The sequence below is a fragment of the Marmota monax genome, unplaced genomic scaffold, assembly GCF_021218885.2.
Source record: "Marmota monax isolate L192 unplaced genomic scaffold, Marmota_monax_Labrador192_F-V1.1 WCK01_AAM20220418_F8-fsc00014, whole genome shotgun sequence".
Taxonomy (NCBI): domain Eukaryota; kingdom Metazoa; phylum Chordata; class Mammalia; order Rodentia; family Sciuridae; genus Marmota; species Marmota monax.
The window spans coordinates 31,369,057-31,396,852 of record NW_026695222.1 but is presented as its reverse complement, the minus strand read 5'-3'; the positions used below and the strand labels follow the sequence as shown (position 1 = coordinate 31,396,852).

At 61.4% G+C, this 27,796-nt stretch overlaps 2 protein-coding genes across 4 annotated transcripts in view; one reads left to right on the top strand and one right to left on the bottom strand.

Annotated features, from left to right (window-relative positions):
• Window positions 1-3,438, top strand: part of Ptpn1 (protein tyrosine phosphatase non-receptor type 1) — a 59,731-nt gene extending 56,293 nt beyond the window's left edge. Inside the window, exon 9 of the mRNA XM_046433381.2 lies at window positions 79-3,438. Within this exon, the coding sequence (XP_046289337.1) occupies window positions 79-298 (220 nt within the window). The 3' untranslated portion in view covers window positions 299-3,438. The remainder of the gene's footprint in view (window positions 1-78) is intronic.
• Window positions 3,439-4,438: 1,000 nt separating this feature from the next.
• Window positions 4,439-27,796, bottom strand: part of Ripor3 (RIPOR family member 3) — a 64,968-nt gene continuing 41,610 nt past the window's right edge. For 2 of the 3 annotated variants that reach the window (XM_046433379.2, XM_046433377.2), the window contains 20 exons: window positions 25,745-25,891; window positions 23,246-23,399; window positions 20,939-20,962; window positions 20,644-20,697; window positions 19,797-19,946; window positions 19,643-19,706; window positions 19,345-19,388; window positions 19,058-19,183; window positions 18,836-18,981; window positions 17,557-17,686; window positions 15,541-16,113; window positions 13,098-13,228; window positions 12,174-12,291; window positions 11,580-11,715; window positions 10,949-11,110; window positions 10,142-10,303; window positions 9,370-9,572; window positions 7,366-7,449; window positions 6,023-6,113; window positions 4,439-5,570 (listed from right to left, as the gene is read on the bottom strand). In XM_046433379.2, coding sequence (XP_046289335.1) covers window positions 5,470-5,570; window positions 6,023-6,113; window positions 7,366-7,449; window positions 9,370-9,572; window positions 10,142-10,303; window positions 10,949-11,110; window positions 11,580-11,715; window positions 12,174-12,291; window positions 13,098-13,228; window positions 15,541-16,113; window positions 17,557-17,686; window positions 18,836-18,981; window positions 19,058-19,183; window positions 19,345-19,388; window positions 19,643-19,706; window positions 19,797-19,946; window positions 20,644-20,697; window positions 20,939-20,962; window positions 23,246-23,399; window positions 25,745-25,891 — 2,800 coding nt within the window. In that variant the 3' untranslated portion in view covers window positions 4,439-5,469. The remainder of the gene's footprint in view (window positions 5,571-6,022; window positions 6,114-7,365; window positions 7,450-9,369; window positions 9,573-10,141; window positions 10,304-10,948; window positions 11,111-11,579; window positions 11,716-12,173; window positions 12,292-13,097; window positions 13,229-15,540; window positions 16,114-17,556; window positions 17,687-18,835; window positions 18,982-19,057; window positions 19,184-19,344; window positions 19,389-19,642; window positions 19,707-19,796; window positions 19,947-20,643; window positions 20,698-20,938; window positions 20,963-23,245; window positions 23,400-25,744; window positions 25,892-27,796) is intronic. The other variant, XM_046433380.2, reaches the window with a different exon arrangement.

Here is a 27,796-nt window from a genome sequence, read left to right as displayed (position 1 = left end):
AAAATCTCTCCATAACATAGTGTCCAGCCACCCGTTCCCTGGAGGCAAATAACCACTCATGTCCCTCCTGCTCCTCAGCACGAGTCAAGACACTGAAGTCAGAAGTCGGATCCGTGGCCGAGGCCTGAGGGGCACCCAGGCAGCCTTCCCTGCTGAGGCAGAGCCGGCACCACCCAGGAAGGAGGAGGAAGCGCCGGCGCCCACACTGACCCACTGGAAGCCCTTCCTGGTCAACATGTGCATGGCCACGGTCCTCACGGCCGGCGCGTACCTCTGCTACAGGGTATGTTTTCATTGATGGAGGTGCTGGCGAGAAGCGCGTGGCGGGAAGCACTGGCCACCAGCCCAGTGTGGGATTTGGTTCTGTGGAGCGTCTGAGCCAGTCTCAGAAGAAGCAGATGAGGGTTGGTTCAGGCTGGAACTGCCAAGGGCTGAGGAGAAGAGGGAAGGGTTGTGCACTGGGGTCTTCAGGAGCCCTGTGGTCCCAAGGACATAGTCTAATCTCAGGGCCTCAACTATTCAGGAGTAAGTAGAGAAAATGCCAAATACGTCTTTCTCTCTCTCTTTCTCTGTCTTTATTTTTATTTTATTTTATTTTATTTTATTTTTTTTGGTTCATTTATCTTTGAAAAAAATAGAATTACAACACATTGTTGTTTTTAACCTTTATAAAAAGCAGCTTTTGGTTATTTCTGGAAGAAAGAAGACTAGGCACTTACAAAACTTCCTCATACCCTTGGGTGGTATAATCAGATTCACAATTTATATTTGGTTTCCCAGGGAAAAAAATCCCAAACTTTTACGAATGTAGATGCCCTTGGAGGAGAGGGCCGGGCGCTGTGGTGTGGGCGCTCTGGGCCGCCAGCACCCGCCAGCGCCCGCCAGCCTCCGCCAGCCTCCCTGTGTTGAGAGGAGACAACATAAGGCCGTCTCCAGAAAGCAAGCCCGCTTCTGCTCTTGCTCAGGGTGACCCTGCTGGTTTTCCGCGGCTCGTTTCCCCATTGCTCCTCTGTGTGGCCGTCATCTGGCTAACTTGCTGGCCCTCGTCACCCCGTCCCTGTACATGAGTTTCCTGCAGCCTCTGCCTTGGGTCGGCCGCACGGCAGGGTGACTGCTGGCACTTCAGCCCTGGCTCCCGCTCACGTGGGAGGAGGTGCTACGGGGCCCGCCCTGATCAGAGGGGGGTGCAGAGACCCTGGAAACTGCCCCACGTGACCTTCTTATCCTTTTAAATATTTTACCTGTTTCCAGGTGACCGTCTTTGAGTGCATGTTGCATTAGCAAAATACAAATATCTTTTCCTTGGGGGTGATTTGTGGGAAGGCCCTGTCATTAAAAACAAAAGCCCCAGGCTCCCTTGAATCATGGTGCCCTCTGAGGTGGGGTGCGGGGGGCGTGCACGGGTCAGACAGCTGTGGCTGTGCCCGGGGCTCCTCTGCCTGTTTGGCTTCATTCCAGTTCCTGTTCAGCAGCAGTGCATGGCCCGACCTCCCTGGGCCTCCTCCACCCATTGTCCGCCTCTGCTCTCAGCCCCCCCACCCCGACTGTAGGCGCCTGGTGGGTGAGGGCCGCTGGCAGCGTGGAGCACATGCAGAGGGCGCTGTTCTGTTGGAGAGCCCGGGCCGTGCCTCGCCCTGCGCCCTGCGCCCTGCACCCTGCTCCTCTTCCTTCTTTTCCTGCCCTCCTTCCTGTGAGTACCACATCCCAACCCACTTCTAAAGAGAGCAAAGCAGGGGACCGTGCTGGTGGCAGGGAAGGGTGGTGGCCTGTGCCCGTCTCTGGCTCGCCCCACCCGAGCGCTCCCTCTTGGTGCACCCCAGGCCAGCGACATGCACCATCCTCCCCAGAAGCCTCCACGCAGCCCTGTGGAGTAGCCTCTCCGCTCCATATTTATTTTAATTTTTCCAAAGGCATCCATACTGCACTAGCATTTTCTTAAACCAATAATGTATTAAAACTTTTGATGTCAGCCTTGCATCGAGGGCTTTATCAAAAAGTACAATAATAAATCAATCCTCAGGTAGTACTGGGAGCACGAGACTCTGCCCTGAGCCTGCCGCCTCAGACCAGTGCTGGCGGGAGGACTGTGTGAGCAGCGGCGTGCAGTGACTGGGTCACGTGAGGGGGGAGCGCTGGCGTGGTAGAGGCTGAGCACTTGGTATTTAGTAAGAGTCACAGTGGGAGATGACCTAGTCCCCGTGCTTCTCCTCCCCGTTACCTGGTAGGACCTTGTTCTCGGTCACCACTTTCCCTGTGTGTATTAGAGTGCATGTAAGGGCTTCCGTGTCCCATGAAATGCCGCGGGCTGGGAACAGAACCTTAGCCTCCTGCCTCCTGACGTGCCGTCCGCTGCAGTCTTGACCTGACCATTGCGTGGCTGTGGCTCCTAAGGCTGGTGCTGAAGGAGCCGCCTTTAGCAAGACAGCGATGATGTTCCGATGGTGTTCCCAGGAGCCGATGTGGGCCTAATTCCTGGCATGACTCTCTGATGACTTCCTGGTGAGGCCCGGCCTGTCCTGGTCCTGCTGGGCCCACTGTAACTCAGACATTCCAAGGCTATGGCCAGCCCTGTTCACACCTCACGCTCTGGACGTTTAGGCAGCAGGGCCCCGACCGTGGGGTGAGCAGACCGTGACTGGAAGCAAGGCAGCCGCGGGAGCGCCCTCCTTGGAGCAGCCCAGCGACAGCCCTTGGAGCCAGCTGCCTGCTGCATCTCCGTCCTAGGGGACCCTGCTGAAGGGGGCGTCTGCCCCCGCCCCGCCCCCCCGAGCCCCTTGGGACTGATGGTGCTCATGACTCTTCCTGCAACGGGGACTGAGACCTCCACATTTGGTGGCTTTTTTAATAAGAAAAAAGGCAGCTGTGGCTGTGGCTGTGTCGCCAGCATTTTCACGTTTTGCCTTTCACGGGGGAGAAGCCGGCGCAGAGGGATCCTGAGGGACACTCAGGCGCGGCTGCAGAGCCTTGTGGGGCGTGGGTGAGGCCGAGGGCCAGGCCGCGCGTTCTCGGCTGGGCTTGTCGCAGTCCGTGTCTGTGTGTAGCTGGGTGTGTATGTATAGGAGCCGTTGCCGACGGTGGACTGGCTGGCCTCTGTCCGCGAGGACAGCTGGCCTCCGTCTGTTAGCGTAGGTTAGGGAGGTAGTGAGCTGCTCTGCTATTTGCCTTAAGCCAACATTGACTCATCAGGCCGTTATTTTTGACAATGGCTGTGGAATAAACCATTTTTACAAAACTAAAAACAAAACAAAAAAAAGCGAGGTGTTTGGTTACAATACCTTTTCAGGTGTGTATACGTGGCTGCATGACCGGGTGGGGGGAGGGCGTGTCTCAGGGTCTTCTGTGACCTCACAGAACTGTTAAACTGTACAGTTTTCCAACTTGCCATATAAACGATGGGTTTGCATTTTAGTTGCAATAATAAAACCTTTTTCTAAAGAACTTGGATTTGGTGCCTCCCATTTCTTTGCTTAATGCACCTGAACCAGGGCTGCCGCTGTTTCTTTCCATTCCCACTGGTGCGAAGCAGATATGGTCCCCTGGGTGGGTGAGGCTCGCCTGGGGTGGCCAGCCCCGGTGCTGGGTGGGGAGTAGCTCCGCTTGCTGATGAGCCTGGTCGCCGCTGCCACGAGCCCCTTCCTGTTTCTTTAGAAACCCGCCCTTTGGACACACAGGGCCTGGGAACTGCCCTGAAACTGTCCCCTTAGCCAACTGCCTGTCACACACAGTGGCTCCTATGTCTCTGTAGGTGTGTGAAGTCACATTTGATACAGAACTGACTTGGAAAGAAAATGGTGTCTGAGATCAGTGTGAGCCCCCCTTTTATGGACAAAACTAAACAATACAAAGCCCCTATGGTGACTTTTTCTTTAACTTCCTATTTCGAAGTGACTTCAGACCCGCACAGTGTTGCAAAGCACTGGTACAAAATTTCCCTGACCTCCCTCAGGGCTCCCTGACCATCTCAAAGCTGGTTACGGAGTCGGGGTCTACACTGTGGCCCGCCAGCAGGACCAACAGGACGGGTCCTGAGGCCCAGAATGCCCACGGAAGCCTAGGGGCTTGAGTGGCAGTGTCCTGCACGCCGCCCACTTCACGGTTTCAGATATGAAGAAGGGCATGTGGACATGCGAGGAGTTAGAAGACAGCGGGGAGGATGACGTAGGACTCTGGGGCGGAAGTCCACGGGGGCAAAGTGCAGGACAAAGGCCACACACAGGGTGCCCACAGGAGAGGGCACAGCGGAAACCTTCGAGAGTTGGGAATCATGGAGAGGCCCTAGGGCAGTGTCCAGCAGAGCCTGCGCCCAGGCCACTCCTCCACAGTCCAGGACACTCCCTCCTGCTGAGAGGGCGCCAGGAGCAGGCAGGGCCGACCTCCCCGCAGTCCTCTGGGAAGTGACCAGTGTCTGCTTTGGAGGGTAAAGTGTAATAGCCATTAAAACAGTTTTTCTTTTTAATTGAAATTTCAAAAACTGGAGCACATGAACAAAGCAAATAAATACTGACTTAAATAAAATAAAAAATAAAGCACAATATCTATCCAGGAAGTTTAAATGAGAACGTTCCAAAGCTGTCCGTACCGCGCTGATAGGACAGTCACACCACAGTTCACCACATCATTGACACACATCTCCGGACACGGGGTTTTTGTTTGTTTTTTTAACAGAGTCAGGGGGCTAGTTCTCCCTCTTAAAGCAGCGCCTTGCCGAGGTCTTTCCACACCAACTGTGGCTTCTGGAGCCATTTATTTAATAGGCCTCAGGTTGACTTGCTTCAAACGTTGGATTCCATTTTGGCCTGTGTGGCCAAAGCTCGTGAACTCCAGGCTCCTTGGCCAGGTCTTGTCTGCCCTCCTTTGTGCTGTTGGACGTGGTGAAAACCAGGCGTGGCCGGCCCGCCGCTGTCGGCTCCACACGTCGGGTTGAGAGTGGCATAGACGTGCTGGCCTCAAGCCTCCCGCCTCCCCTGCTCGCCAAGGTGACGCGAGCTGCTGTTGAAATGACTTGAGCCACTACAGGCTTTGGTAGCATGGTCAGCCAGCTGGCCCACCCCCGGCCCCTCAGCCCCAGGATTTTCAGAGCCAGGAGCACCGAGCCAGCGGACACGCAGGAAGCTGCACGTTCCACGCACGCGTCTACCTGGAGTCCTTCAGGCAGAACCTTGCCTGGCCTGGCCTTGGCACCTTTGTCTATGGCCACCTGCCTCTGTATCCTGGGGCGGGTCAGATTCTCAAAGGCAGAAGCGGAGTGTGCGGTTGAGGCCGCAGCCCTGGCCGCACAGCGCACCCGCGGCTTTTGCTTCTGTAAAAGCGCCACTTGGGCCCCAGGGTTTGCAGTAGTCAGCAGCCACTTGGACCAGCTCACATTCGTGCGGAGCACCCAGTATGCCCCCCGCAAAGCTCAGGCACCGTGTCGGGCTGCGTAGCAGCAGGGGGACAAATTCCAGATGTGAGCTCCTCAGCTGAGGCTTTTTAAAATACTGTGATTTCAACTTCTGCTTCCTGGCCAAAGCCGTCTCTTTGTTCTAAGCGAAGTTTGTCCATCTTCTCGAAAGCTAAGCGTCCTTTTTCACCTGAAATAGAGGGTGATCTGTCATCGGCTGTCTCCTGCCTCCGTGACCCTCTCTGCCAAGCCATGTGGGTCCTACACAGGGGCAGGAGGGCCTGGGGACCTCTCAACCGGGTGACCCGGTGGACTGAGCCTTGCCCCCGAGTCAGCCAGTCTCTGGGACAGTCGGCCAGGCTGCAGCCCTGCCTTGCCTCGGGCTCTCGCTCACCAAGAATCATACACAAGTTTAAGAAGACAATAAAACGCGTCTCTCCACCTCCACCAGGAGGGGCTCCTGCCTCAGGCAGGACGCTGGTAAGTAGGAGGTGGGCCCTGCACCCGGGCAGTGACAGGCCCATAATGTGCCCTCCCAGGTGCTGTTCTGCTCTGAGAGCTGGGGCTGGCACCGCTTGCACAACTTCACCAAGAGCCTTGGGAACCCCATCACGCCACATGTCACCTCTGATGCCACTTTACCGAATGACAGTGTGGCTTCCCGGGCTGCAGCCCGCACGGCCTCGAGGTCAGACTGGCACAGGCTGGCAATCTGATCGATGCTTTCGATGCCCTGTTGGAGGATAAGAGAATACCTACTAGGGGACACTTTAAAACACAGGTAGAACCCCTCTGTCAGCCCTGCACACCGCCCCGGCACGGTCCCGGGGCTTCAGGTCTCTGTGGCTGTAGCTCGTTGGAGGCACCCTGGGAAGTGCCTCTCTTCAGCTCTGAGAGCTGCCAGAGAGAGGCTCAGAGCTTGTCTTGGTGAGGCCTTTTCAAAGGCCCAAGCACATTGCAGCAGCGAGCGGGGAGCTGACGCGGGTCTCTGGGGAGTCCAGCCTCAGGTGACGCAGAACCCGGACGGTTTTAAAAACTTGATGCACAAAACACTCATAGTGACATTATGACTTTTTACATTTTCTTTTGTAGTTGTAGATGGACACAATATTTTATTTGTTTAGTGTATGTGGTGCCAGGGATCGAACCCAGGGCCTCACGCATACTGGGCAAGTGCTCTATCACTGAGCCACAGCCCTGGCCCGACATTATGACTTTTAAAGTGGGTTTTTTATTTTTAAATTTTTTTTAGATGTTGATGGACTTTATTTTATTTACTTATTGATATTCGGTGCTGGGAATCAGACCCAGTGCCTCACACGTGCTAGGCAAGTGCTCTACCTCGGAGGTACATCTCCAGCCCCTGGATCTTTCACTTTTAAAACACTACATTCTCTATAATCTGAGAGTGGGTGAGTAGGTTAACTAAGGATACACTTGCCAAACCTCCCTGCAGAATTCAGAGGTGCTCCAGGTCCCTTTTCAAGCCATGCTCAATGTGACCAGCACTCCTAATCGCTCATCCCCCAGAAAAAAAGAATACCCCAAATGTCAACAGCCATTTCTGCTAAGTAGGAAGGTGGTGGGTAACTTTCTTTCACATTTCTGTTTTTGACATTGTCTTCCTTTTAAATAAGCTTAGTGTACCTTAAAATTTGTTAAGTGAGAATTTTAAAGCATATAAGGCTGTGGGATTCCCTGGGTTCAATCCCCTGCCCCACCAAAAAGCCAAACCAACACGTTAAAACACATAACCCAAGGGCTCCAGAAGTCCCTGGCGGCCCCCGCACCCTTGCCCACAGCCAGTACGTGCCCACTAGGGGTCTGGGGCCCCCGCTCTCCTCTGAGGCCACTCAGCAGGTGCCCTTGCTGGCGGTGACCCTCACCTTTTTGGTCCCAGTGAAATCGTTTTGAGGTTCATTACTTCAGCACCAACCCCCACCCCCCCGCCTCCTGTGGGTCCCCAGTGGGGACGGGCCACTCACCCTGAGCTGCTGGAGGGCCATGCATGCAGCCTGCTGGAGCCTGGCGTCACTCTGGCTCAGGGCGTCGGTGTAGAAGAGCAGAGCCTGGGGGAGAGGGCCCGTGAGCAGAGGGGGCAGGTGCCCGCCTCGGGGCTCGTAGTCAAGCTCTGACCTTCTCAACAAAACCCAGGCGCCATCCGTCCCCGGGCCAGGCGTACAGTCACAGGATGTGTGCTGCAGGGCTAATTCGCTGCCCAAACTGACCCCTGAACTGGCGGTGGTGAGGAACGCCGTCTGTCTGTCTCCTCGTGTCTGAGAGAGGCCTTGGAAATGGCCAGCTTCTAAAATGCTACAGCACAGGGCCGCGGGCCGGCTCAGAGCACAGAAGTGACAAGGTGTCCTCCAGGGCTGCTGCCCAGGCCAGAGGCAAAGGTGTCTGTCCCCCTCGTCACCCTCTCCCAGCCACAACTCTGGCCCTGTCCCCTTCGGTCACACAACATGGCCACGTCTTTTTGCCTCTGTGGACCTAACTCAGCCCTGGGAAACCTGGCCCTTGCTTCACAGAGTGTTGTGAGGGTCACTTAGAACTAAGCAGGTGGGGACGTGCCTGACCTGGGGGCACCTGGCATCCCCATCTGCAAGGGCGACCTTAGGACGAGTGAGCCTGCCCTCTTGGTCCAGAGACATTGGCACCGAGGCAGCTGAGGAGAGAATGGCTGCCGTCCCAGCTGCACCTGGCAGTCGTGGGCTGGGGTGGGGCTTGGTGGGAGAGCACACGCCTAGCACGCGCAAGGCCCTGGCCTCCACCCCAGCTCCTAGTTGAGAGGTAAGTAAACGGCCGCCCTGGGAAGCGGGGAGCTGGGGTAAGCCTCCAGAGCCCTCCTCCCAAGGCAGGCCCCGGGCGCCTCCAGTGAGGAAACGCCCTGGGGCTGCCCTCTCCACCCCCCCCCGGGGGGGGGCAGGGCCATCAGCGCCCCCGCTCAAGACACCTCCAAGGGGCTGCCACCGTGTGGAGGCCTTTGTTACAGTCCCAGGACATCCCAAGCCCTGGGCCGTGAGCCAGCTGCTGGTCCAGGGGCAGCACAAGACAGAGCGCATGATCCTCGCGCCATGCCCACAGCCTCGAGGGACAGCCCAGTGCCATCGACACATGATCTCCAGGGGAAAGAGGTGGGGCCTTCACGTGAAGTGAAATTTAAGCGACGTCAGCTGATGACATCGTGCTCACCTCTTGGAGACCCTGGTTAGCCAGAAACCCCTCAGACTTGGGAGTTGGACTTGCCAACATCAGGGGCGCGCTCTCTGGTGGCTCTGAGCCGCATGATGCTATGGGAGTCAAGGTTTTTAAAGGAATCCCCGTCTTGGCTCGGCCTCTGCTCGCACAGGTCAGTCAGATGTGTGGGCAGCTGCTGGACCACGGGGAGTGGGCGGGCGGGGGCTGGCCCTGGAGATCAGGCCCGGGCGGCAGCATGTGGGGGTTTCCTACATTGTTGTCCTCTGTGCTTCAGAAGTCCCCAGACAGAGAGTAAAGCAACCCCAGGTGCATGTGCTCAAGGAAGGACCGTGCGTGGGCCGCGTGGCCATGAGATTCGCTCTCTGGCCTGGAGCCGAGTCCCAGGTACAGAATAGGCCCCTGTCACCCTTCCCACCCACCTCGGGCTGCTGCCTGAAAGAGACCTAGTCCCAGACCTAGGACCACAAAGGCAGGGGGTCCCATCTCGGTTTTCAGGTGAACCCCAACTGGCTAGTAAGTGGGGATGGCCACGGGCACTCTGAAGGCGTCCAGTGTGCGGCCTCCTCGGAGACCGGACTGAGGCACTGCTTTAGAAGCAGATGGCTATCGGGGTGTGGTCTCTGGTGGCCTGGCCTCCCCAGCCCCGATCACACACGGCCTCCTGGGACCGTCCCGAAGCCCAAATCTCCCAGGACTACAGCCCTGCCACCCACTCCGCACGTGTCTCTGAGAACACCGAAGCCCCGCGCCCGCCCCGGCCAGGGCCTGGCTGTCCCTCCTCGACGCCTTACCTTTTCCCGGAAGCTCCTGTTCTTGGCTGCACTGGCCAGGCGAGCTCTGGCCGCCTTGCACACCCGTGGGGGCCCGTCCAGCTGCAACAGCGCCCAGGCTCTCAAGGTCTGGGGCAGCGGCTGGAGCAGGCCCAGCCGCTTTCCCCGCAGCTTCCTGACCGTCCTGAGCCGCCCTGCGCAGTGCAGTTCCTGGGTGAGCGTGACTGGGGGCGGAGGGGGGAGTCGAGGTTCAGCTGCTGTGAACTGCGAGGCGTCCCCAGCAGGCCCTGTCTGGACACCTTTCAAAAGGGACCTCCCGGAACCTGGGAAGGCTTTCTAGCAGGGGTCAGGTACACCCTGAGTCAAAGACACCACAGCCCCACTCTGGGCACTGAGCCAGCCCACTGCCACCGTCCCCAGCTCTGACGGCTGCACTGTGCTCTTCTTGTGTGAGACGGGGCTGCCTAAGGTGCTGAAGCTGGCCTTGAACTCAGACTCTCCATCCTCCTGCCTCCCTCCCTGGAGCGGTGGTCCCGGCATGCACCAGGACACCAGCTTCCCATCTTTTTTCCCACTCCACCTTCTAAAGCCACCTTCTTTTGGACTTGATTTCTCTGTGTCAGCCGAATGTGGAATCTCAATAAATCTGGGACCTCAAAACAGTAGCTAGAGGGGAAAGTCGCAGCAACTGAGCTGTAAGCTGGGAAACTGACTGGCTTTCGAGAGCCAGGGCAGGGGACCCATGGACACTCTTTGGCTGTGACTTGGTTTGAGACCCTGGCTTGGCCCCTACCTTCCTTGGTGAGCTGGGCAAAGTGCTTCTCCAGGTCAGAAACGCTCTGTCTCTGCAGGTAGCTGTGAAACTGGAACCAGGTGACAGTCTGTCCCTCCAGGAGCCCAGCCTCGGGGAGCAACCCTCTGCAGCTGACCACCTGCTCCAGGAGCCTGCGGCACACTGGCCACAGGGAAGGGGCCGTGAGGAGTCACCAAGACCTTGGCTGGCCTCTGCAGGCAGAGCCAGCTCCGTTACAAGGCTCCCTAGTGCACCTCCAGTGCCCATGGGGAAAGAGTGTGCCCAGCTGTGTCCACAGGCCCTGGGTCCCACAGCCTTGGTGCGTGGCTGAGCCCTGGGCTCAGACCAGAGGCAGGGCCGGGGACTCTGCCCATCAGTAAGCAGCCCAGAGCCACTGCCTGGATACAACTGTCACTCATCACCTGGTCAACAGAGAAAAATGCTGCAGCCCTGCACTCTGGGGAGGGGCCCAACCTGCATTTCAAGGCACCTTGATCAGACCTTACCTGCCCACCTTCCTCTAAGCCTGACCTCATCTCTTGAAGGCTCTGGTGGGAGGCATGGAATGTGTCCTCGGATAATGACCAACCCCTCTGTGTTTCCATGCACCTCGGGGCTCACAGCTGCTCAGAAGTGCGTCTGTGGAGGCCCTTGCCCTCCCCAGTGAAAGCAAGGTGCTCATAACCAAGCTGAGAGGTGGCCCCTGCCCAGTGCCATGAAGACCCAGGGAGGGGGAGAGGGTGACACAGCCCCTGTCACCATGCAGCAGGCCCAGCCTTGGGTGGCAAGGACGAGAGGGAGGACTACCTATTTCCAGCTGTCCTGGGTATTTCCCTCGGACTCTGTGCAGGAAGGTCCTCTTGAGCTGGCCCAGGAGCGTCGTGGCGGGGCAGGACAGGATGCTGCCGGGCCCCATGCACCCGTGCCACAGCGCCAGGCAGCCCTTCCCGTGGGAGGCCTGCGGAATGACTGGGAGCGGTTCCCCAGCCTGAGTGGCTGGTGCAAGAACAAGCCACAGGATCCCCGAGGGCCCTCCTCCAGCACCGAGGTCAGGGAAGTCAGGGGTGGCGTGACAACAACCAGGAGCAGCTGTCACCAGCACCTCTTTGTGGACAAGGAACCGGGGCTCACAAGGGAGCGGTCCTTGGGGTCAGAGGTAGAACTGGGGTCGCAGCTACCATTGCGGGCGTGCTGTGTACCCTGAATGTGCCCTGGGGATTACGGCCTGAAGGCCGGGCAGTGGCCTCCCCAGGACACAGAGAGGCCGTGACTCCGACTGAAGCCTTGCCCAGAGGCCGGGGTGGTGGAGTGTGCGCCAGCTGATCCAGGTGGCCTGCCCAACCGCAGGGCGTCTCTGATCCCTCCCCTCCCCAGACTGCTGTCTGCTTTGGGTGTGGGGAGGGGGCGAGGCAGCCCGTGGCAGGGCACAGTTCCTTACCATCTTCAATGGACGTCGCGTTGCTGACCTTGTCAAAATCAAGGTCAGAAAGCGTCTCCAGAATCTGCTTTTGCTGGGCTGCTTCCTCCAGGAGGCAGTCCTGCACCATCCTCGGCAGATTGGGGAAGGCCAGTCTCTGGAGGCAGTGTGTGGTGCCTTGGTCACCACAGGGACTGCGCTCGCCTTCCCCTGGTGCCCCGCTCGTCCTGTCCTCCTCAGCCGCAGCTCCCTGACTCACTCACCTGAGCCTCTTAAGAGGAGGCTAAGCTGCCAGGGGCCACCTTTGCCACCAAAAGTGCACCCCACCCACCTCACAAAGCAGAGTGGAAGGGCAGAGCCCGCCACGGTGGCCCTGGAGCCCTCTGAAATCTCCCTTCTGGTGGAACCAGTTTGGACTCAGCTTCCTGCGTCTACAGATGTGTCATGTACGTTTAGGGGCAAGCTACACAAGGCCACCCAACTGCCCATCCAGGCCCTGGCCGTCACCTTCCACAGGGGGACCTCAGCCTTGTCGCTGTGCCGTGCCCCCACCACTTGAGAGATCAGCTTCTTTCCTAGGCTTCCCCTGGCCCAGCAAGCCCCCCAGCACCCCACCTGCAGCAGGGCTTTGCAGACTTTCAGGTGGACCGTGAGCAGCGTGTCCAGCTCCCGGGCACCAGCTGTGAGCTCCCTGGAGGACTCCTTCAGTGGGGCCGGCGGGGGCCGGTCTTTCCTGAGTTGGAGGGAGAAGAGGCTGGTGACCGATCGGGTGAGCAGGCTCCGCTTCTGTGAGGCCAGGAAACCCTCCCCCCTGGAAGTCAGCGAGGCCACCCCAGGTCCCAGGGGCCTGGAGGTCACTGAGGAGAAAGCCCAGCGCGAAGCTCAGGAGCGAAGGCAGCCCGGGTGCTAGGGTGTGGCCCAGGGGCTGGCCGGAGGCGGGGCCGGGTCCAGCTCTGACTGCGGACGCGTCCGCCCCCCAGCCCCACTTTACTCCAACATGCAGTGGAGAGGAAGCAGACGCCTGTTGCCACCTGTGGGCAGTGAAGCCCCACAAGCAAGACACAGGGTGCAAGTGGGCACCAGGTGGCATCAGGGCAGAGGGTGGCAGGGCCTCTGGCTGGGCCAAGAGCCCCTCCCTGTGGCTCTGGGGAGGGAGCAGGAACCCAGACCGCACCCTTCAGGGCTGCTGAGATTACCAGGGGGTGATCTGAACAGGTGGTGTCACTGGCTTGGGCCAGAGGTCCCCAGGGCCAGAGCGTCAGTCACCAGGGGACTTTGGTTTTGTGACCCCTTGGTGAAGTTGAGGCCAAAGAGGTCCCACGGTGCACTCTGTTTACAGATTTTTTAAAAAGCACATTCCTTGGAGCAGGAAGCTCGGGTGGGTCTGGAGTGGGCAGGGGACGTTGGGGGACGGAGGGAGGGACCACCAGCGCTGGGAGGAAGAGGCCCGGGAGGCAGGTGGGAGGCGGGAGGCAGGTGGGAGGCGTGGAGCTGAGGCAGCCTGGCCCAGCTGGTCCTCGCTGTGCAGGGTGCACTCACCGCAGACCCTGGGAGTCCCCGAACAGGGACAGCTGGTCGGGAGCGAGGTCGGCGTGGAGGAAGGCGAAGCTCTCCAGGATGCAGTCCATCAGGCTCTCGGCCGCGGGGTCCTCCTGCCGGGCCCCGCGGGGCTGTGGGCAAGGGCCAGGTTTGAGGCCAGTGCCGCCGGGGCTCCAGGCAGGACCCAGCCGGGACCCAGCCAGGTCCTTCAAGCCTGACGGTCCTGGTCTGGGCAGGGCGTGTGTGGGGGTGGCGCTTCCCGAGGTCCCTCCTGAACAACTGACACCGCGAAGCAAAATCTCAAGGGCCGCCCATCTGAACAGGCTCATCTGGGTCCACGACACCCCGGACAGCACAGGTGATAGGAATGAGGAGTCCAGGAGGGGACACGGCGGGCAGGCCCCTCCCCCACAGAGCTGCCACTCTGCTCCCGCTGCCCCTGCCCCGTGGGAAGGTGGGACCGTATGGCCGGGTGGCTCAGTTTTCTAAGGTCCAGGAACCTGGGGTTTGCGGGAAGCCCCGAGTTTTAAGTTCTGCACATACAGATTGTTTTCAGAACATGCTGGAGTCTGGGACAAACCCCTTTAGAAGCTCAGAGGCTTCAGGTGAGCTCAGGATCCTCCTGTTGAGTCAGTGTCCTGCCACATGGCTTCCTTCCTGGAGACTGTCCCCTCCCCAGGACAGCTAGGCCTCGCCCCCAAAACTGCACCCCAGGCCCAGCCAGCAGAGGCGGGAGCGGGAGCCAGGTCCTGAGTCACCCCGGGAGACGCCCGAGCAGCCAGAGAATGAAGGCTGCAGAGAGCCCCCCGACAGGGCCAACAGGCAGGCGCAGGGGTGTGTGTGTGTGTGTGTGTGTGTGTGTGTGTGGAGACACGCACACAGTGGATTCTCCAGGAAGTCACAGCAAGAAACAGAACCCGTGAACCCAGCAGGGCCTTGGGGGCCAGGGTGAGGTCCCTGCAAGCCCCTTCCAGCAGCTCCCCCAGCCACCAGAGGAGACGCGTTGAAGACACCTCGTGTGAAGGTGCTGCCGCGTCAGCCCTGAGTTCCGGCCCACAGCACCTTGACCCTGCGGAGGGCAGCTCCTGGGACCCCAGCCAGGACCCGGCCAGCCCCACAGCTACGCTCTCAGGGCCACTTAACCACAGCCCCTGACAAAAAGCACAAAAATATGAAAAATGTGGCACCGACTAGACCATGAGCAGGACAGGGGCTAAGGAGCAGAAGCAAGGCCGGCGTCGCCTGGCCTAACCTCCGCTGGCGACCTGAACATCCTTGAAAGTGACTGTGTAGGTGCCTCAGGCTGGTTCCAGGGTCACAAGTGAATCTTAGCAAGCAGCAAATGCAGGTCCACAGTGGCTCGGGTCACCTGCGTGCTCATACACGATGCCCGCTCATGGTGCACGGCTGCGCGTGTGCACACGTGCCATTTCTGTTCAGGAAGCACCCTGAAAACCAGGACCTAGGGGTATTTTTATCATTCTCAAAATAAAGGGAAATGTTCCTTAAAGATGTTCTGAATTATTGCTTGTGGCCATATTTTAAGACTTGTGTGTTAAGTGGGTGTCATTTTTCAAATTACCCGTATGTGAAGGAAGTTGTGTGCGCGTTGACTCAAACTGTCCCACACAGAAAGACTTCAAAAGTACAAAAAAAGTGACATTGTTTCTTGAAACTTTTTCTCAAAAATTTCAGGCAGGTACTTTTTAAAGCCTGTAGCAGTGATAAGCATGAACATTTTTTTTTAAGTTACTGGTATAAATGAGGATTTCCACCTTCTGTGCTGATGGGTGATGTTAGGGCAGGTGACAATACAGCCCAAAAGACTGACTTTTGAAGAGAGCTGTTGGCGGTTCAGTGCCAAAGTGTCCCACAGGGAGTGGGTTGTAGGTTAACTGATGTGTGAGAAAGTGCTGGTGACGTGTTCATTTTATTTTATGTACGTTTTCAGCTTATGCAAATGAAAAGTAGAGTTGTCTGTCCAGGCGAGCCCCTCTCAGAGCCACTGTCCCAGAGCCCTCCTGTGAACGGAGGCGCTGGCCTAGCCGTGTGCGGAAGGTTCTGGTGGGGCGTGTGGGGGAGGCAGCAGGTGGCTCGGGGCCTTCCAGGGGCCAGTGAGACCCATGTGTGGCTCCTTAACACCAGGCTGCAGCCCCCTCTGCCGCCCAGGTCAGGAGACTCGTGGTAGGGCCGGGTTCTGGCTGAGTGTGGGACAGGTCATCCTCTGTGAGCCCCGGCCCCCCTTGTGATGGTCCTCCTGGCCCAATGAGGGCTCTGGTCCCCACTTGACAGGAGGACGCTGAGGCCCACAGAGACGCCGTCTACCCAGGTCGTGCTGAGATGCGGCCAGGAGGCCTGCCCTGGCCCAGCGGCCCCAGGGCCCATGCCCAGTGGCCGGGCCATCAGCAGAGCAGGGCTGCTGCCCCCAGGAACATGGCCATACCTTCAGCCGGTCCCTGAAGCCGAGGACCTGGTACTCGAGTTCCCGGAGCTGGGGCTGGGCAGGGTCCGTGGACCTCAGTAGCTCCAGGACCTCCTGCAGGGGCCTCTCGGGGGCCATGGCAGGCCCGTCCACTGCAGCCCCAGCTTCTCCTTCATCCTGGTCCTCCCGGCTGCTCGGGAGCATGCAGCTGTGGGACAGGGGGCCCTGGGGCGGGTTGGGGCTCTCGGCTCCCAGGTTCCTCCAGCCAGGCTGCTCCACAGGTGAGGCCCCTGCCAGGTGGGCCATCTCGGGCAGCAGGCCCAAGGGTGGGGGGCCCTTTGGGGCCTCCTCTTCAGTGGAGGCGGCAGGGTCAACGGCTGAGGGCAGGAGCCCCACATCCGAGGTAGAGGCCGACCTGCTTGATTCGGCGTCCCGGGGCTCCTCGGAGCTGAAGGAGTCCATCTCTGGCAGCTCCTGGCTCTGGCTTCGCAGGCTGGGGCCCTGGAGGTCACTCTCGGACAGGTAGCTGAGGATGGAGGGGGCCCTCGGCCTGCCCAGCAGCGACGCTGGCTGCGCTGGCTGCTGCAGGACAGACTGGGAGGGACACAGCAGCCTCACCCGCCGCCCGACTCGGCCAGGCCCCAACACCCGCTCTGCCTGCCCAGCTCGGGAGGCGGGTCCGCCAGGTGCTGGCTTCCGGGGCCCACACTCGGCCCTGCCCCTGCCAGCACCCTTCCCACGCACTCCTCGGGCGCTTGTTCAGGGTCACCTTCCTGGAGCCTGTCCCTCCGTGCCCCGTTCTCTGCGGTCCCCCCACCTGCCCAGCAGCCCCTCTCCTTCTCTGTTTTCCGAGGTTTCTGTGCCCCTTAGGTGGCCAGTGGCCCTCATCCTGGCACCAGGTCTCCCCATGGAGGACAGCCCTCCCCTGGCCAAGAGCAGGACGTGGTGTGGAGGTTCGAATGAGTGAAGTGGACAGATGGACAGATGGACTGAGTTACACACATTGTCACAGCAGTGGCAGCAGCTGTCACTAGGCAGTGTGTGTGTACCTGCCCTGCCCCAGGCCTCATGTCACTCCGTGCAAACCTTCACTGTGTCCCCGGAGGGTGGCACTGTCAATCTCATTGCTCTGATACAGGAATTGAGGGTTAAGAGGCCTAGTGACGCCCAAGGTCACACCCAGGTGAGAGGTGGGGGCCAGGGCTGCAGAGTGCAGGCTCGTCACCACAGGTGGCCTTAACCCAGCTCGCTGGGCCCACGGGAAGCCACCCCCCACTCCAGGAGGGCGACAGAAGTCTCGTCCTGCTTAGTCTCCAAATTTGGGGCTCCTTGTTGGGAAGGGTTCTGGGTCCCCAGTACATGAGCCTCCACGTGCCAGTGCCACACCCAAGTAGGGGACGAGCACCTAGGCACCTCAGGACCCTGGCCAGGGCTCAGGCTTTGGGAGATGCGGGCATTTCTGAAGAAGGACGCATATCCAGGGTCACGCACTGCCCTGCAGCTGGCCACTGCATGAGACGCGTCATGTTAAAGGAAGCACAGTCGGGCCCGGGGCCCGCGGCGTGGGCTAGCGAAGCAAGAGGGAGCCGCTGGGGGCAGAAAGAAGCCCCTCGAGAATGACAATGGCGTGGGGAGGGCAGCTGCAGAGTCAGGAGGGGCATGAGCCACGCTCACAGAGGGAAGCGTCCCTGGAAGGACACAGAAGGGACTCGGAGGGGACCTGGTCCCTGGAGAAGAGACGCTTTACTGCGTCTTTCGGGCGGTGCTCCCGGAAACGCACTGACAGGACAGAGCAGAGGCCAGAGCCAAGGCCAGGCAGAAGGAGGCCCCCAGGGGGCCGTTCAGAACTGGCCGACCCAGGACCACCCCCAGGGCCAGCAGCAGAGGAAGCAGAGGACGCCCAGCACCCAGGCGAACCCCAAAGCAAGGCCGAGCCCTAAGAGGGCCGCCCCTGGGAGTGCCGGGAGCTCAGCCCAGCCCCCACTTCCTGTCCCCCCAGGTGACCAGTGTCCCTGCCCTGGGGAGAAGGTCACTCACCAGGTAGTACCTCTCCCGGAAGCTGGGGGTGCTTGGGGGTGTCCAGTTGTACAAGGAGCCCTTCCTGCTGCCCAGGGAAAACTTGCCCGTGGGGCTGGGTGACACCAGGAGGCTCTCAGAGTCAAATGGGCTGGAAGGAGAGCAGAGGCTGGGTGTCACCGGTTCCAGGTCCTTCCCTTGCAGGAGCTGTCCGGGGCCAAGTTCCAGGCCCGAGTCTTCATCAGTGATAGCGCTGAGCAGGGGTGGACGCAGCCGGCCCCGCCACCCTTCCTTCCCCTCCAGGACAGCCCTCTGTGGCTGGGACTTGTGCATGGGGGGACGGAACTCCCAGGTAAGCCACCTGTTTAGGCCAGTGCCACCCCTGATGGGAAGGGACAGGACTGAATTCACCCAGAGCCTTGAAGATCATCTAAAACTGAGCTCGCTACACACACCTCTGCGCTCGGCTGGGCTGAGCTCCCCATGTCCCCGACTCAGCCTGCAGCTGGGCACACAAAGGCCGGCCCAGCCATGAGGCCTGTGGCCAGGGCGCTGCAGGAACCTCCACGGGCAGCCTGTCTGCCAGCCACCTGCACAGCCCTGTGGGCTCCCGGGACCCGGGGTCCTTGGATGGCTGGCCTGGGGCTGGACAGTGGGGAGCAGTTACCCCCGCGTATGCTAGAGGGGTTCCCCTGGTGATGTCCCCAACCCTTCACACCGTGGCCCCTGCCCTGGGGGATAAGGAGGGAATTCTCTGGAAACACAAGTTTTCATTTAGGGGCAAAAAAAAAAGCTCTTCTGTCCACAGTGCGAAGCCTCTGGGGACCACCAGAGGTCAGTGGGACGTGGTGCAGGATAAGAATCCCCCACCCACAGGGTCCTTCTCATGAACATGCATCTCGCAGGTCTGTGGCCCTGGGGTCACCCCGGAACCAGGAGGCAGGTGCAGCCAGAAGGCCTTCCTGGGCAGAGGCCAGCCTCCTCCAAGGAGCCAAGCTCAGGAGGCCGCTGGAAAGCCCCCTGGCCAGCCCAGGGCAGAGCCGTTCCCCCAGGCCAAAGTGAGGCTGGGCTCAAACTCAGGGCAGCTGGGGTGGGCAGGGCCACGGAGAAGGCCTGGGCCTGGCCTTTCAATGGGGCGGGAGGTGAGAGTGGTCAGGGCAGGGACATCCTCGGGGACAATCCGGCCAGAGCCAGGCCCGGGTGTGATCCGGCCACTAGGGAGCGCTGTCGGAGTCTCTTGGCCCCTGGGATCTGGGGGTGGCCCTGGGGACGCGGGGCTGGTGCAGGAGCTGCCACTCACTTCCACAGCACCTCCAGCTGCAGCTTGATGGTGCCCAGCTCTGTGATGTCCACCACCACCATCTGCGGCTGCGTCCTGAAGAAGTCTGCGATGTCGCAGGTCACGGAGCCCACCACCAGCGAGCTCAGGCCGCGCAGCTCTGTCACCTGGGAGCGGGGACTGGAGGGTGGTGTCCGAGCGGGCACCCGGGGCGCCCTGGCCCCACCCCAGGCCCCGTCCCACCTTGATCTCCAAGTTCTCGTGCAGGGTGGGGACAAAGGCCTTCTCCTCCTGGTCCCACGTCTGGCTGTCGTCCGGCTCAATCCGGCCCTTCAGCCTCCAGCGCTGGCCGCCCAGGCGGATGAGCACCTGCAGTGGGCGCAGGAGGTGTGCTGGCGGCCCAGGGTTCCCGGCCACCTGCCTGAGGGCTCCCTCCCAGACAGGACCTCAGCTAGGACCCTGGCTCCCGGCAGCCCCTACCCGCAAAGGCTGGCTGGACCCTGAGGACTGACCTCCGACGGTGGCCGTACCTCATAGTGGTCTCCTGGGCAGAGGCGCGCGTAGCCCACCAGGCCTGGAACACAGAAATGGGCCAATGCACGCCTGCCCTGCCCTGGAGTGGCACATCAGCATCGGGGCAATGGGGGGGTCCTGGGACCCCACAGAGAGGCCCCGGGGGAGTGAGGCTTTCCATGTCACATGGCCCTCCAGCATGAAACCCAGAGGTGGGCCTGCCCTGGGGCTGTGGCCAACGCTGCTCGCCCCCCAGGGGCCCCAAGAGGACCTGAGCCACCCACGCTGGCCTCCGGCCACTGCCTCAGCCGTTACCTTTCATCCTGACGTGGAACTCGCCCAGGTGAACCTCCAGCGCCCCCTCGATGAGCCACATGTCCTGAAAAGCCCCGTGGGAGCTCAGCCACTTGCCCAGCCACGCCCACCCCAGGGGACACCACTGTCCCTGCAGCCAGAGCGCTCCGCCCACCTCGGCGCACTCATGCAGGCTGCGGCCCAGCTCCTGCAGGCTCTCGCGGGAAGCGCGGCTGGGCGGGCACCTGGCGAAGGCGCGCTGCATGTTGGTGGCCCCGTCGCGCAGGCGGCACTGGACACAGTAGCCCTCGTAGAGCTCCTCCACCTGAGGGCACAGCCAGTGGGCACGGCCTCCCGGCCAGCCCCATACCTGCCTGCAGGCTGCTCCCGCTGAGGGCTGACCCTCAGCCCAGCCTGCACCGCTGCCAGCACAGCACCCAGCCAGCACCCAGGGTGGCCTGGGGCAGCGGCCACCCCGGGCTCCGTACCCCAGCACCTGGTGTGACTGGTATACAGTCAGTGCACAATAAAAAACTAGTGAAGTGGACCAAGGGGTGCATCACTTCCGCCTCATCCTGGTTTTTCGACTCTAAGACGGGAGGGGGCTTATGATGGCCACGGGGTCCCAGGTGACAAAGGTCACAACAGGGAGCACAAGCCACAGTGAAGCCTCAGGGACTGAACCAGTCCTTCTCAGGGCCTCTGCTTTCCCACCCAGGCTCTTAGGGTGGCTGAGCCCAGCCTCCCAGTCCTCTGGGGTGCAGCATGAGCCCCCCAGTCCTGGGGCCTGGCCACCCTCTTACACCCCCCCAGGCCAGAGACCCTGCGGCCCTGAGACATGCCCGCGGCCAGGAGTCACCTGCAGTCACCAGCCGCCTCGGCCGCCTCGGCTACCTCGGCCACCTCTGCTCATCCTCACCTCTCTCCCGCTGCCCAGCTCCAGGGAACCTCGCCCTGCCCAGGGGGCTCCAGCTCCTACTGGCCTGCCGAGGCCGCCCGCCCCTGGACCCCCGGCGGCTGACCTTGCTGATGTGGAACTCCATCTTCCGGATGTGCCTCTCCACGCAGCGCGTTTGCTTGTCCCAGGGAAAGACAGATCTGTTGAGTGGCCTGGGCTCCCGCCACCCTCCTCCAGGCCTGACACTGGGAGCAGGGTGTCTGCCAGCCCCCTCCAACCCTGGGGGAGGCTCACCCTGGTCTCAGTCTGCCCATTTGTAAAGTGGGAGGAGACCAGGTGTTCCATCTCGGGCAGCCAGCCTAGGCCTTCTCAGCACCGCCCAGCGTCGCCCACCCTGCTGAGCTCCGGGGAGGGCTTACCTTGTCCAGGTCGTAGTAGAAGGCCTGTGGGGAGCAAAGCGGGGGGGTCAGAGCCCAGCGCTCCTCAAGGCCTGAGAGGCCACGTGCAGGGCCTCTGAGCTTGGAGGACAGAAAGCCAATGACTGCAGCCGCCCCAGGCTGTCCTCGGTGGCCCGCAGACTGGTCACTGACCAGGCCCAGGAGGAGGAGTGGCGGCTATGTGCATTTCGGAGGAGGCAGTTCTAAGTCTTGTGCTGCTGCCCCTAGAAGTGTGTCCGGGCAGGGCACTCGCTCTCTCTGAGCCTCCATTTCCTCCTAGTCCAATGGGCATCAGTAGCACCTGCCCCCCGGGTGGCTAGGAGTAAAGGACACAGCAAGCTCAGCTCCAAGTGTCCAGGGAGGGTCCAGCCATTGCCAGAACGTGAGAGGGGGCCTGGGAGAGGCAGAGCCTGGGGTTCCAGCCTCCTGGGAAGGCCACAGGGTATGTACTTGGGGCCTGGTGGCCTCAGAGTCTGTGACCATGTGGTGGGAGACCATGGACATTGGCAGATGATGGTGTGGCCACCAGGCTCGCTGAAGCAGGCCGCTGGTTGCCCACAGGGGAGGGGTCCTTACAGCTGCCTGGTCCCAGGAGATCAGAAACCCAGGGCAGGAGAAGCGAGGTGTGGACAGTGCGCAACGGGGACTTTGTTCTATTTGTTTCTGTACTTATTTATTTTTATTGTTTGTTTGTTTTGTGGGACTGGGGATGGAACCCGGGGCGCTTCACCATTGAGCCACCTCCCACCCTTTGTGTTTCTTATTTTGAGACAAGGTCTCACGAAGTTACCGAGACTGGCCTCCAACCTGTGATCCTCCCGCCTCAGCCTCCTGAGTCTGTGGGATTACAGGCGTGCGCCCTGCGCCCCGTGTGACCTCATTTTTGCAGGTTAGCTGTTGACCCAGAACTTCTGTGTGCACATGTGTGTGTTGACGTGATCATCATGTGACCAAGGGGGGCAATTAAAGAACAAGCAAGGGTGAGGAAGGGCCACCCAGGCGGGCCGGGGAAGATGGGGGAGAGCATCATGTGAACAAGGAGACTCAAACCCCCAATGTGGGTTTTCCCGTGTGTGACGTTGAAATGGCACGTGCAAGGCCGTAAGCCAAAACCCGTCTCAGAAAGGAACCGGAAAGAGTCCAGGACTTCGAAAAGAAGACAGCTGCCTGGCACTGCCTCAGAGACCAAGGTCCTACTGCTGTGCCACCGGGCAGCCGCCAGGGGAGCAGCCCACACGTGTCCTCCCACGGGGTGCCCCGGGCAGAACCTCCCCGGCCTCCACACGCCGTCTGCACGTGGGAGAGGCACGCGCACGCGCTCACACCCTGCCTGCCTCGGAGGCCCCAGAACTGAGGGCAGGTGCTGGGCACAGGCAGGGCCCTGCAGCGCCTCTTCCCACCTGTGCTGGCGCCTCCCAGCCACCCACCCAGGGTGGGCGCGCTGAGCTGGCCAGGCCTCCCCTGCCCCCCGTGGGCCTCCCCAGTGGCCTCTGATATGAAAACCCACTTCCCTGCCACCCGCTGCCCCCTCACTCGGGCTGGTGGCCTGCTCTGCACTTTGTCAGCGCTTTGGAGGGGCCCAGATGGGACCCCCACAGCAGCGAGGCCCCTCCTCGTGTTTCCAGAGCCTGGCAGGGAAGCGCGGGTCCCGCAGGCGGCCGTGGCTGAAGGGAGGAGCTGGAGGCCAGCCCACAGCCAAAGGGTCCTCCCTGGGGTGGAGGCCCGAGCGGCGGGAGCCGGCAGTGCCCAGGCGCAGCCAGGACCCGTGGGCACCGACACTTGCCATAAACAATGAGCGGCTCTTCAGTGTCAATGTCCCCAAAGTCCCATGGAACACAGTTAACTAGACCGTGTTCGCTGTCTGTCTGTCTGGGGCCAGAGCCAGCGTGTCTTGGGCTGTCCCGTGCTCCCTGTTTCCTTTGTTCTTTGCTGACTCAGGCTGCAGTGGGGTGAGCGCTGGCCCTGGCTGGACAGGCCCAGGCCCTGCCTCAAAGCCACTGCTGGTGACAGCAGAAAACCTGGCCATCCCTGGACATTGAGATCTGCAGGCTCCTGGAGGACAGCAGGGGCCACTGTGACACTCCAGAGAGACGTCCACTGTCCCTGGTCACGTCAGCCTCCAGGTCCCAGGGCAGCCAGTGTCCAGGGCCTGTGAAGTGGGACCACCCAGGACAGCTGCCCCGCAGGTCCCTGCCTGCCCAAGTTCCTTCAGAGCCAAGAGCAGGGGAGATGGCCCAGGGGCCTGCGCTGTCCAGTTACGTCCATCGGGTTGAGGTGAGGTCAACTCACCCCGAAACCAACGTCCCTCCCCTGAGTCTCGATGTCCAGACTGACCACGCTGGACGGGGCAGGGCGGGCGCTCACCAGCCTGGAGTTCCTGCGGGCGTCCGCGTGGCGTCCACACAGGTGGTCCAGCTCGGCCTGCTGCGCGCACAGGTGCTGCCTGCGGAGAGGACGCGGGGTCTGAATGGAAGAACCCAGAATGGGGGCAGGCAGGTGGCTGTGCTGAGGGCTGCGCTCTCTTCAGAGGCCACCCTGGTGCTGGGGGTCACCAGGGTAGGAGGGGGGTCTCAGGAGGCTCCCACTTTGGAGACAGGCAAACTGGCCTTGCAGGCAGCTGGTGGCCTGGCTGGACCACACAGGGAGGAGGCTGGACTGAGATCCGCAGCCACCTAGTGGCCTCCCAAGGCCACACTCTCCAGCCCTGTGCGCGCCCCTCCCAGCCTGGGGCCCGGCTCGCTCACTCCTTTACTGACAAGCATGGCCTTCCTGCCAACTGGATGCCCAGGACGGGGACACTGTAGGGGCCTTTGCACACCCTGGAAAGCACAGAGGGAGTGGCAGCAGGAGACCTGGGGTCTGCCAGAGGGCACTGGGATGGCGACCACCCTGTTCCATCACAGGTCTGCTGGGTTGCCCTAGGAAGTTCACTTGCCCTCTCTGGGCCTCACTTCTACTACCTCAAACACGGAAGGAACAACTTCTTTTGGGAGAACACTGCTCGCTCAGGGATTGGGCTCCCCAGGAAGAAGAAGCCACCACCAGCCCTGGACAAGTCTCAAGCAGGTAGTCCTGAGGGGACGCCAGACGCTGCCCTTAGAGATGAGCCCCTCGGGGCGGACCCCCATCTCCATGCACACGGCATCTCCCACTCCCATCAGCGGGGCACCCACAGGCCTGGCCCGGAGGGGAAGGGCCACCCCTCCTTCTGCTGGCCCGTGACCCATGTCCTCTTACTCTCCAAACCCAGAGCGTAGGTCCCTTGATTTCTCCTGGAGATCCAGGGGCCGTGCAAAGCGCACCTGTCCCATGTCTCGCGTCCCCTGCTCCGAGTGCACGTGGCATTTTTGAGAAGGGACGCCTCGAAAACTGCTTCACGGAAGGACCGTGGGCACCGACTCCGCCCCCGTGGGGCTGGGCTGCCACTGACCGAGGGCAGAGCGAGCCCTCGTCTCTCCAGCAGCGGGTCAGGGGGCTGCATCTGGGGACAGTACTCCAGGAACCGCCCCCCAGCACCACCAGCCGCAGTGACGGGGTGGTGTCCCTGCCTCTGGGGCCTGGCACATGCTGGGAGCGCCAGGCCAGCTGGGGACAGGCGCCCTCCGGAGGTGATGGACCTCCCGCTCTGCTCAGAGTAAAAGCAGCGCGCTCTGCCCCTCTGGAGCCCGGGCTCTCGGACCCGTGCCCCGGGCGCCCTGGGTCACCCTTGGGCCACCCCCACCACGCCCACATCCCACCCACGCCGTCAGCCCCCCTTCCTAAGGGTCTTGAAACTGCTCCCGTCCCTCTGGCCCTGCCGCATCCTGGGCCAGCCCACGGCCTCCCCTGCCCCCCCTGCCTCCCCCGCCTCCTGGCCTCTGTGGTGCCACCTCCACACACAGCCTGAGCCACACAGGGTCCTTCCTCTCATGGGTCCTCCGTGGCTCCCAGGTGCAGGCTGAGCACCAGAGGCCTCAACACAGCCCACATGGCCCCGAGCTGTGGTCCCTACTGCCATCTACCCACCTCTCTCCCTGAAGCCGCCCCCACCCCGTCTGCTCGGCCCCAGCCCCCCTACCCCAGGGCCTTTGCACTCCGACTCCTTCAGCCTAGAATGTCCTCCGTTCTGTGGGGCCACCTCCTCGCCACTGTGGGCTCTGCTCAAAGCCACCTTCTTGGCGGGGCCTCCCTGCACGGTGGGCCTGCCCGCCCTGCCCTCTGCTCCTCACAGTGCTTGATGCCCCTGGCACCCTGCGTCTCCCCTTCCTGGGCTGCCGATGGCCTCTGTCTGTCCATCTGGGAGTCACCACACCTGAGTGCCTGGCGCCTCCGAAGCCTCCAGTTAGTAAACGCTGGCAGCTGCCTCCCCGGGTGGCCTCGGACCGCCCTCCCCACCTTCGTCAAGCCCCTCCCTCCCTCGGATCCAGCCGCCCATCTGCTGTGCGTTCAGGGCACAGGCTCCGGCCCCAGGGCCTTGGCTGGTGCGGTTCCCTGGGCCTGGGCTGCGTGTCCCAGAGAGGAGCTGGGACCGAGAACATCCTCCCCTGAGGCCCGGCCCTCCTCGGAGCCTCCCAGGACCAGCCCCTCCGCCCCGCAGGGCCCTCCCTGCACTCAGCTGGCACAGGCTATGGGCCCGCTGTCACCTCCCCTCCGTGTCGTGAGCATCCTGGGACCAGGCTCCTCCTGCCTTTTTCCCCACGGGGTCCCCAGAGCCTGGGGCAGGGCTGAGCACACAGCTGGGCCCGGGGCCGGAGCAGCCAGGAGCCCAGGCGCCCCTCACAGCTGGGCACGCTCCCGGCGGCCACTTACTTGAGACCCCTCTTCAGTGCTTCAAAGATCTTCTTCACCTGCTGGGGCTGGGGGTCCAGGCAGGCCGACCCCTTGCGCAGCGAGCCGTAGGTCCTGGGGGGCTTGACAGGGGTTCGTGACCTCACTGAGTTCCTGCTGATGGACTTCCTGTGGGGGACCAGGGCCAGACAAGTCAGGGCAGGGTTCTAGACAAGGCCCTCGGCCAGGGCAGGACCCTGGGGAGTCGTGACCAGAGCCAGGGAGTCAGGACCGGGCTGGTCCCACCCTCCACCTCAAAGCTGTGGGTCTTGGGAAAGCTGAGACTCTCTGAACCTCAGTTTCCTCATCTATAAGGTGAAGGGCCTGGACTCGGGGATCAAGAAAACAATAATAAAAATCTAGTGTCAGAAATGAACTGCAGCTAGAAATAGAACCAAGCAGCCCGAATGCCAGAGCTCCCTGCAGCGGCTGTCTGTGCAGGCAAAGCAGCAGGGAGGCTGAGTCCTCGTCCCGGGTTCCGCAGGAGGTGGGCTCCCACCCCCTCCCGCTGCTCAGCGCTCCTCAACTCTCCTCTGCGGCAGCTCCCAGCTCTGCGTCTCATACTTAGGGAAAGGCTTCTCGACGAATCCCCACTCCCACCCGTCCCACAGCGCACAGGACACCGGCAAACGCACTCCCCAGGCAGGGGATGGCCCACCAACCCACGCTCCTGACTCAGGCACACAAGTTAGACTGAAAACCAGCCCGGAGTTTGGTTCAGAGTTCACAGGGAAAGGGGTTCTTCCTGCTGGCATTGCCAACCTGGAGCTCCCAGGTGCCCCTCTTGTCACCATGCAGGGACAATGAAGCTCATGCAGAGAAGCAGATGGCGTCAGAGCAAATCCATATAACAGTGAGTTCCTGGATCCAGCCATGCCTGAAGCTAGAACGCCCGTGGACTTGGCCAGTACAGGAGCCAGTTGACTCTCCTTTGCTTCAGGTAGTTGGAGTTGGGATTCTGGACTAGATGATCCTTAGGGCTAATGTCTCCCAGCAGTGACAGTCAAGCGTCTCAGTCCTGTAGAGGTGCACCAGCACCTCTGGACTGATTTCAGAAGTGGGGCCAGGTCAGCCTCGTCAGAGCACACGGCTGGCGTCAGTGGCACCTGGTCCCCGCTCAGGATCCTGCGGCTTGTGCGCTGGGCTGCAGGCCCCGGTTGGCTGATGCGGCCTTTGGTCACCAGCAGGTGTGTGAAGTCCACTCTCCAGCCTCTGGAGGCGCTTCCCAGATGCCTTGCACCAGGCCTGGGTGGGTCTGCAGCCTCCTCAGAGGCGCATAGAGGAGGCTCGCAGCACTGACTTCTGGGAACCGGGAATCAAACCCAAGGGTGCTTAGCCACGGGGCCACACCTCCAGCCCTTCCTTCTCTCTCTCTCTCTCTCTCTCTCTCTCTCTCTTTGAGACAGGGTCTTACTAAGTTGCTGAGGCTGGCTTTGAATTTGTGATCCTCCTGCCTCAGCCTCCCGAGACTCTGAGATTGAGGCCTGCGCCACCGCACCCCGCTCTGGATCAGTTCTTAAAGGGGCGCCCAGAGGTGGCTGAGCAAGCAGTGGGGGAGAAGGAGCTGGCCCACGGGGCAGATGCCCCTCCTGCTTCCCGTGACGAGGTCTGGCTCGGAGCGGGCCCTCCTCAGCGCTGTGTGGACAACAGCCACAGCAGTGATCAGGGCCGGGGAGACAGTGGGTCCTCGGTAAACACGAGTCCAGCTGAACGGGGGCTCACAGCCTGCCGCGGGCCGGGGGAGCCGGGGGTCCACTCCCCGAGATCCTGCAGCCGAGGGTGGCGGGGTCGGGACCCAAACCTGACCCTACGGAGGCTCAGCCTGACCCGGGCGGCTCCAGGGGGGTGCGGCACAGGCCCCGTGGTCTCCGAAGCACCCGGGCCCAGTGGGCTGCGCGGCTGACCCGTGCCCACCAGGGAGCCCTAGGCCCAACCCTGCCTCTCTACCTCGTCCCGGGGCCTGGGGCCGGCCGCCTCCTCTCTGCCTTCTGGAGTCCTCCTCCCACTGGAGACCCAGCGCCCCGTCTTCCTGGG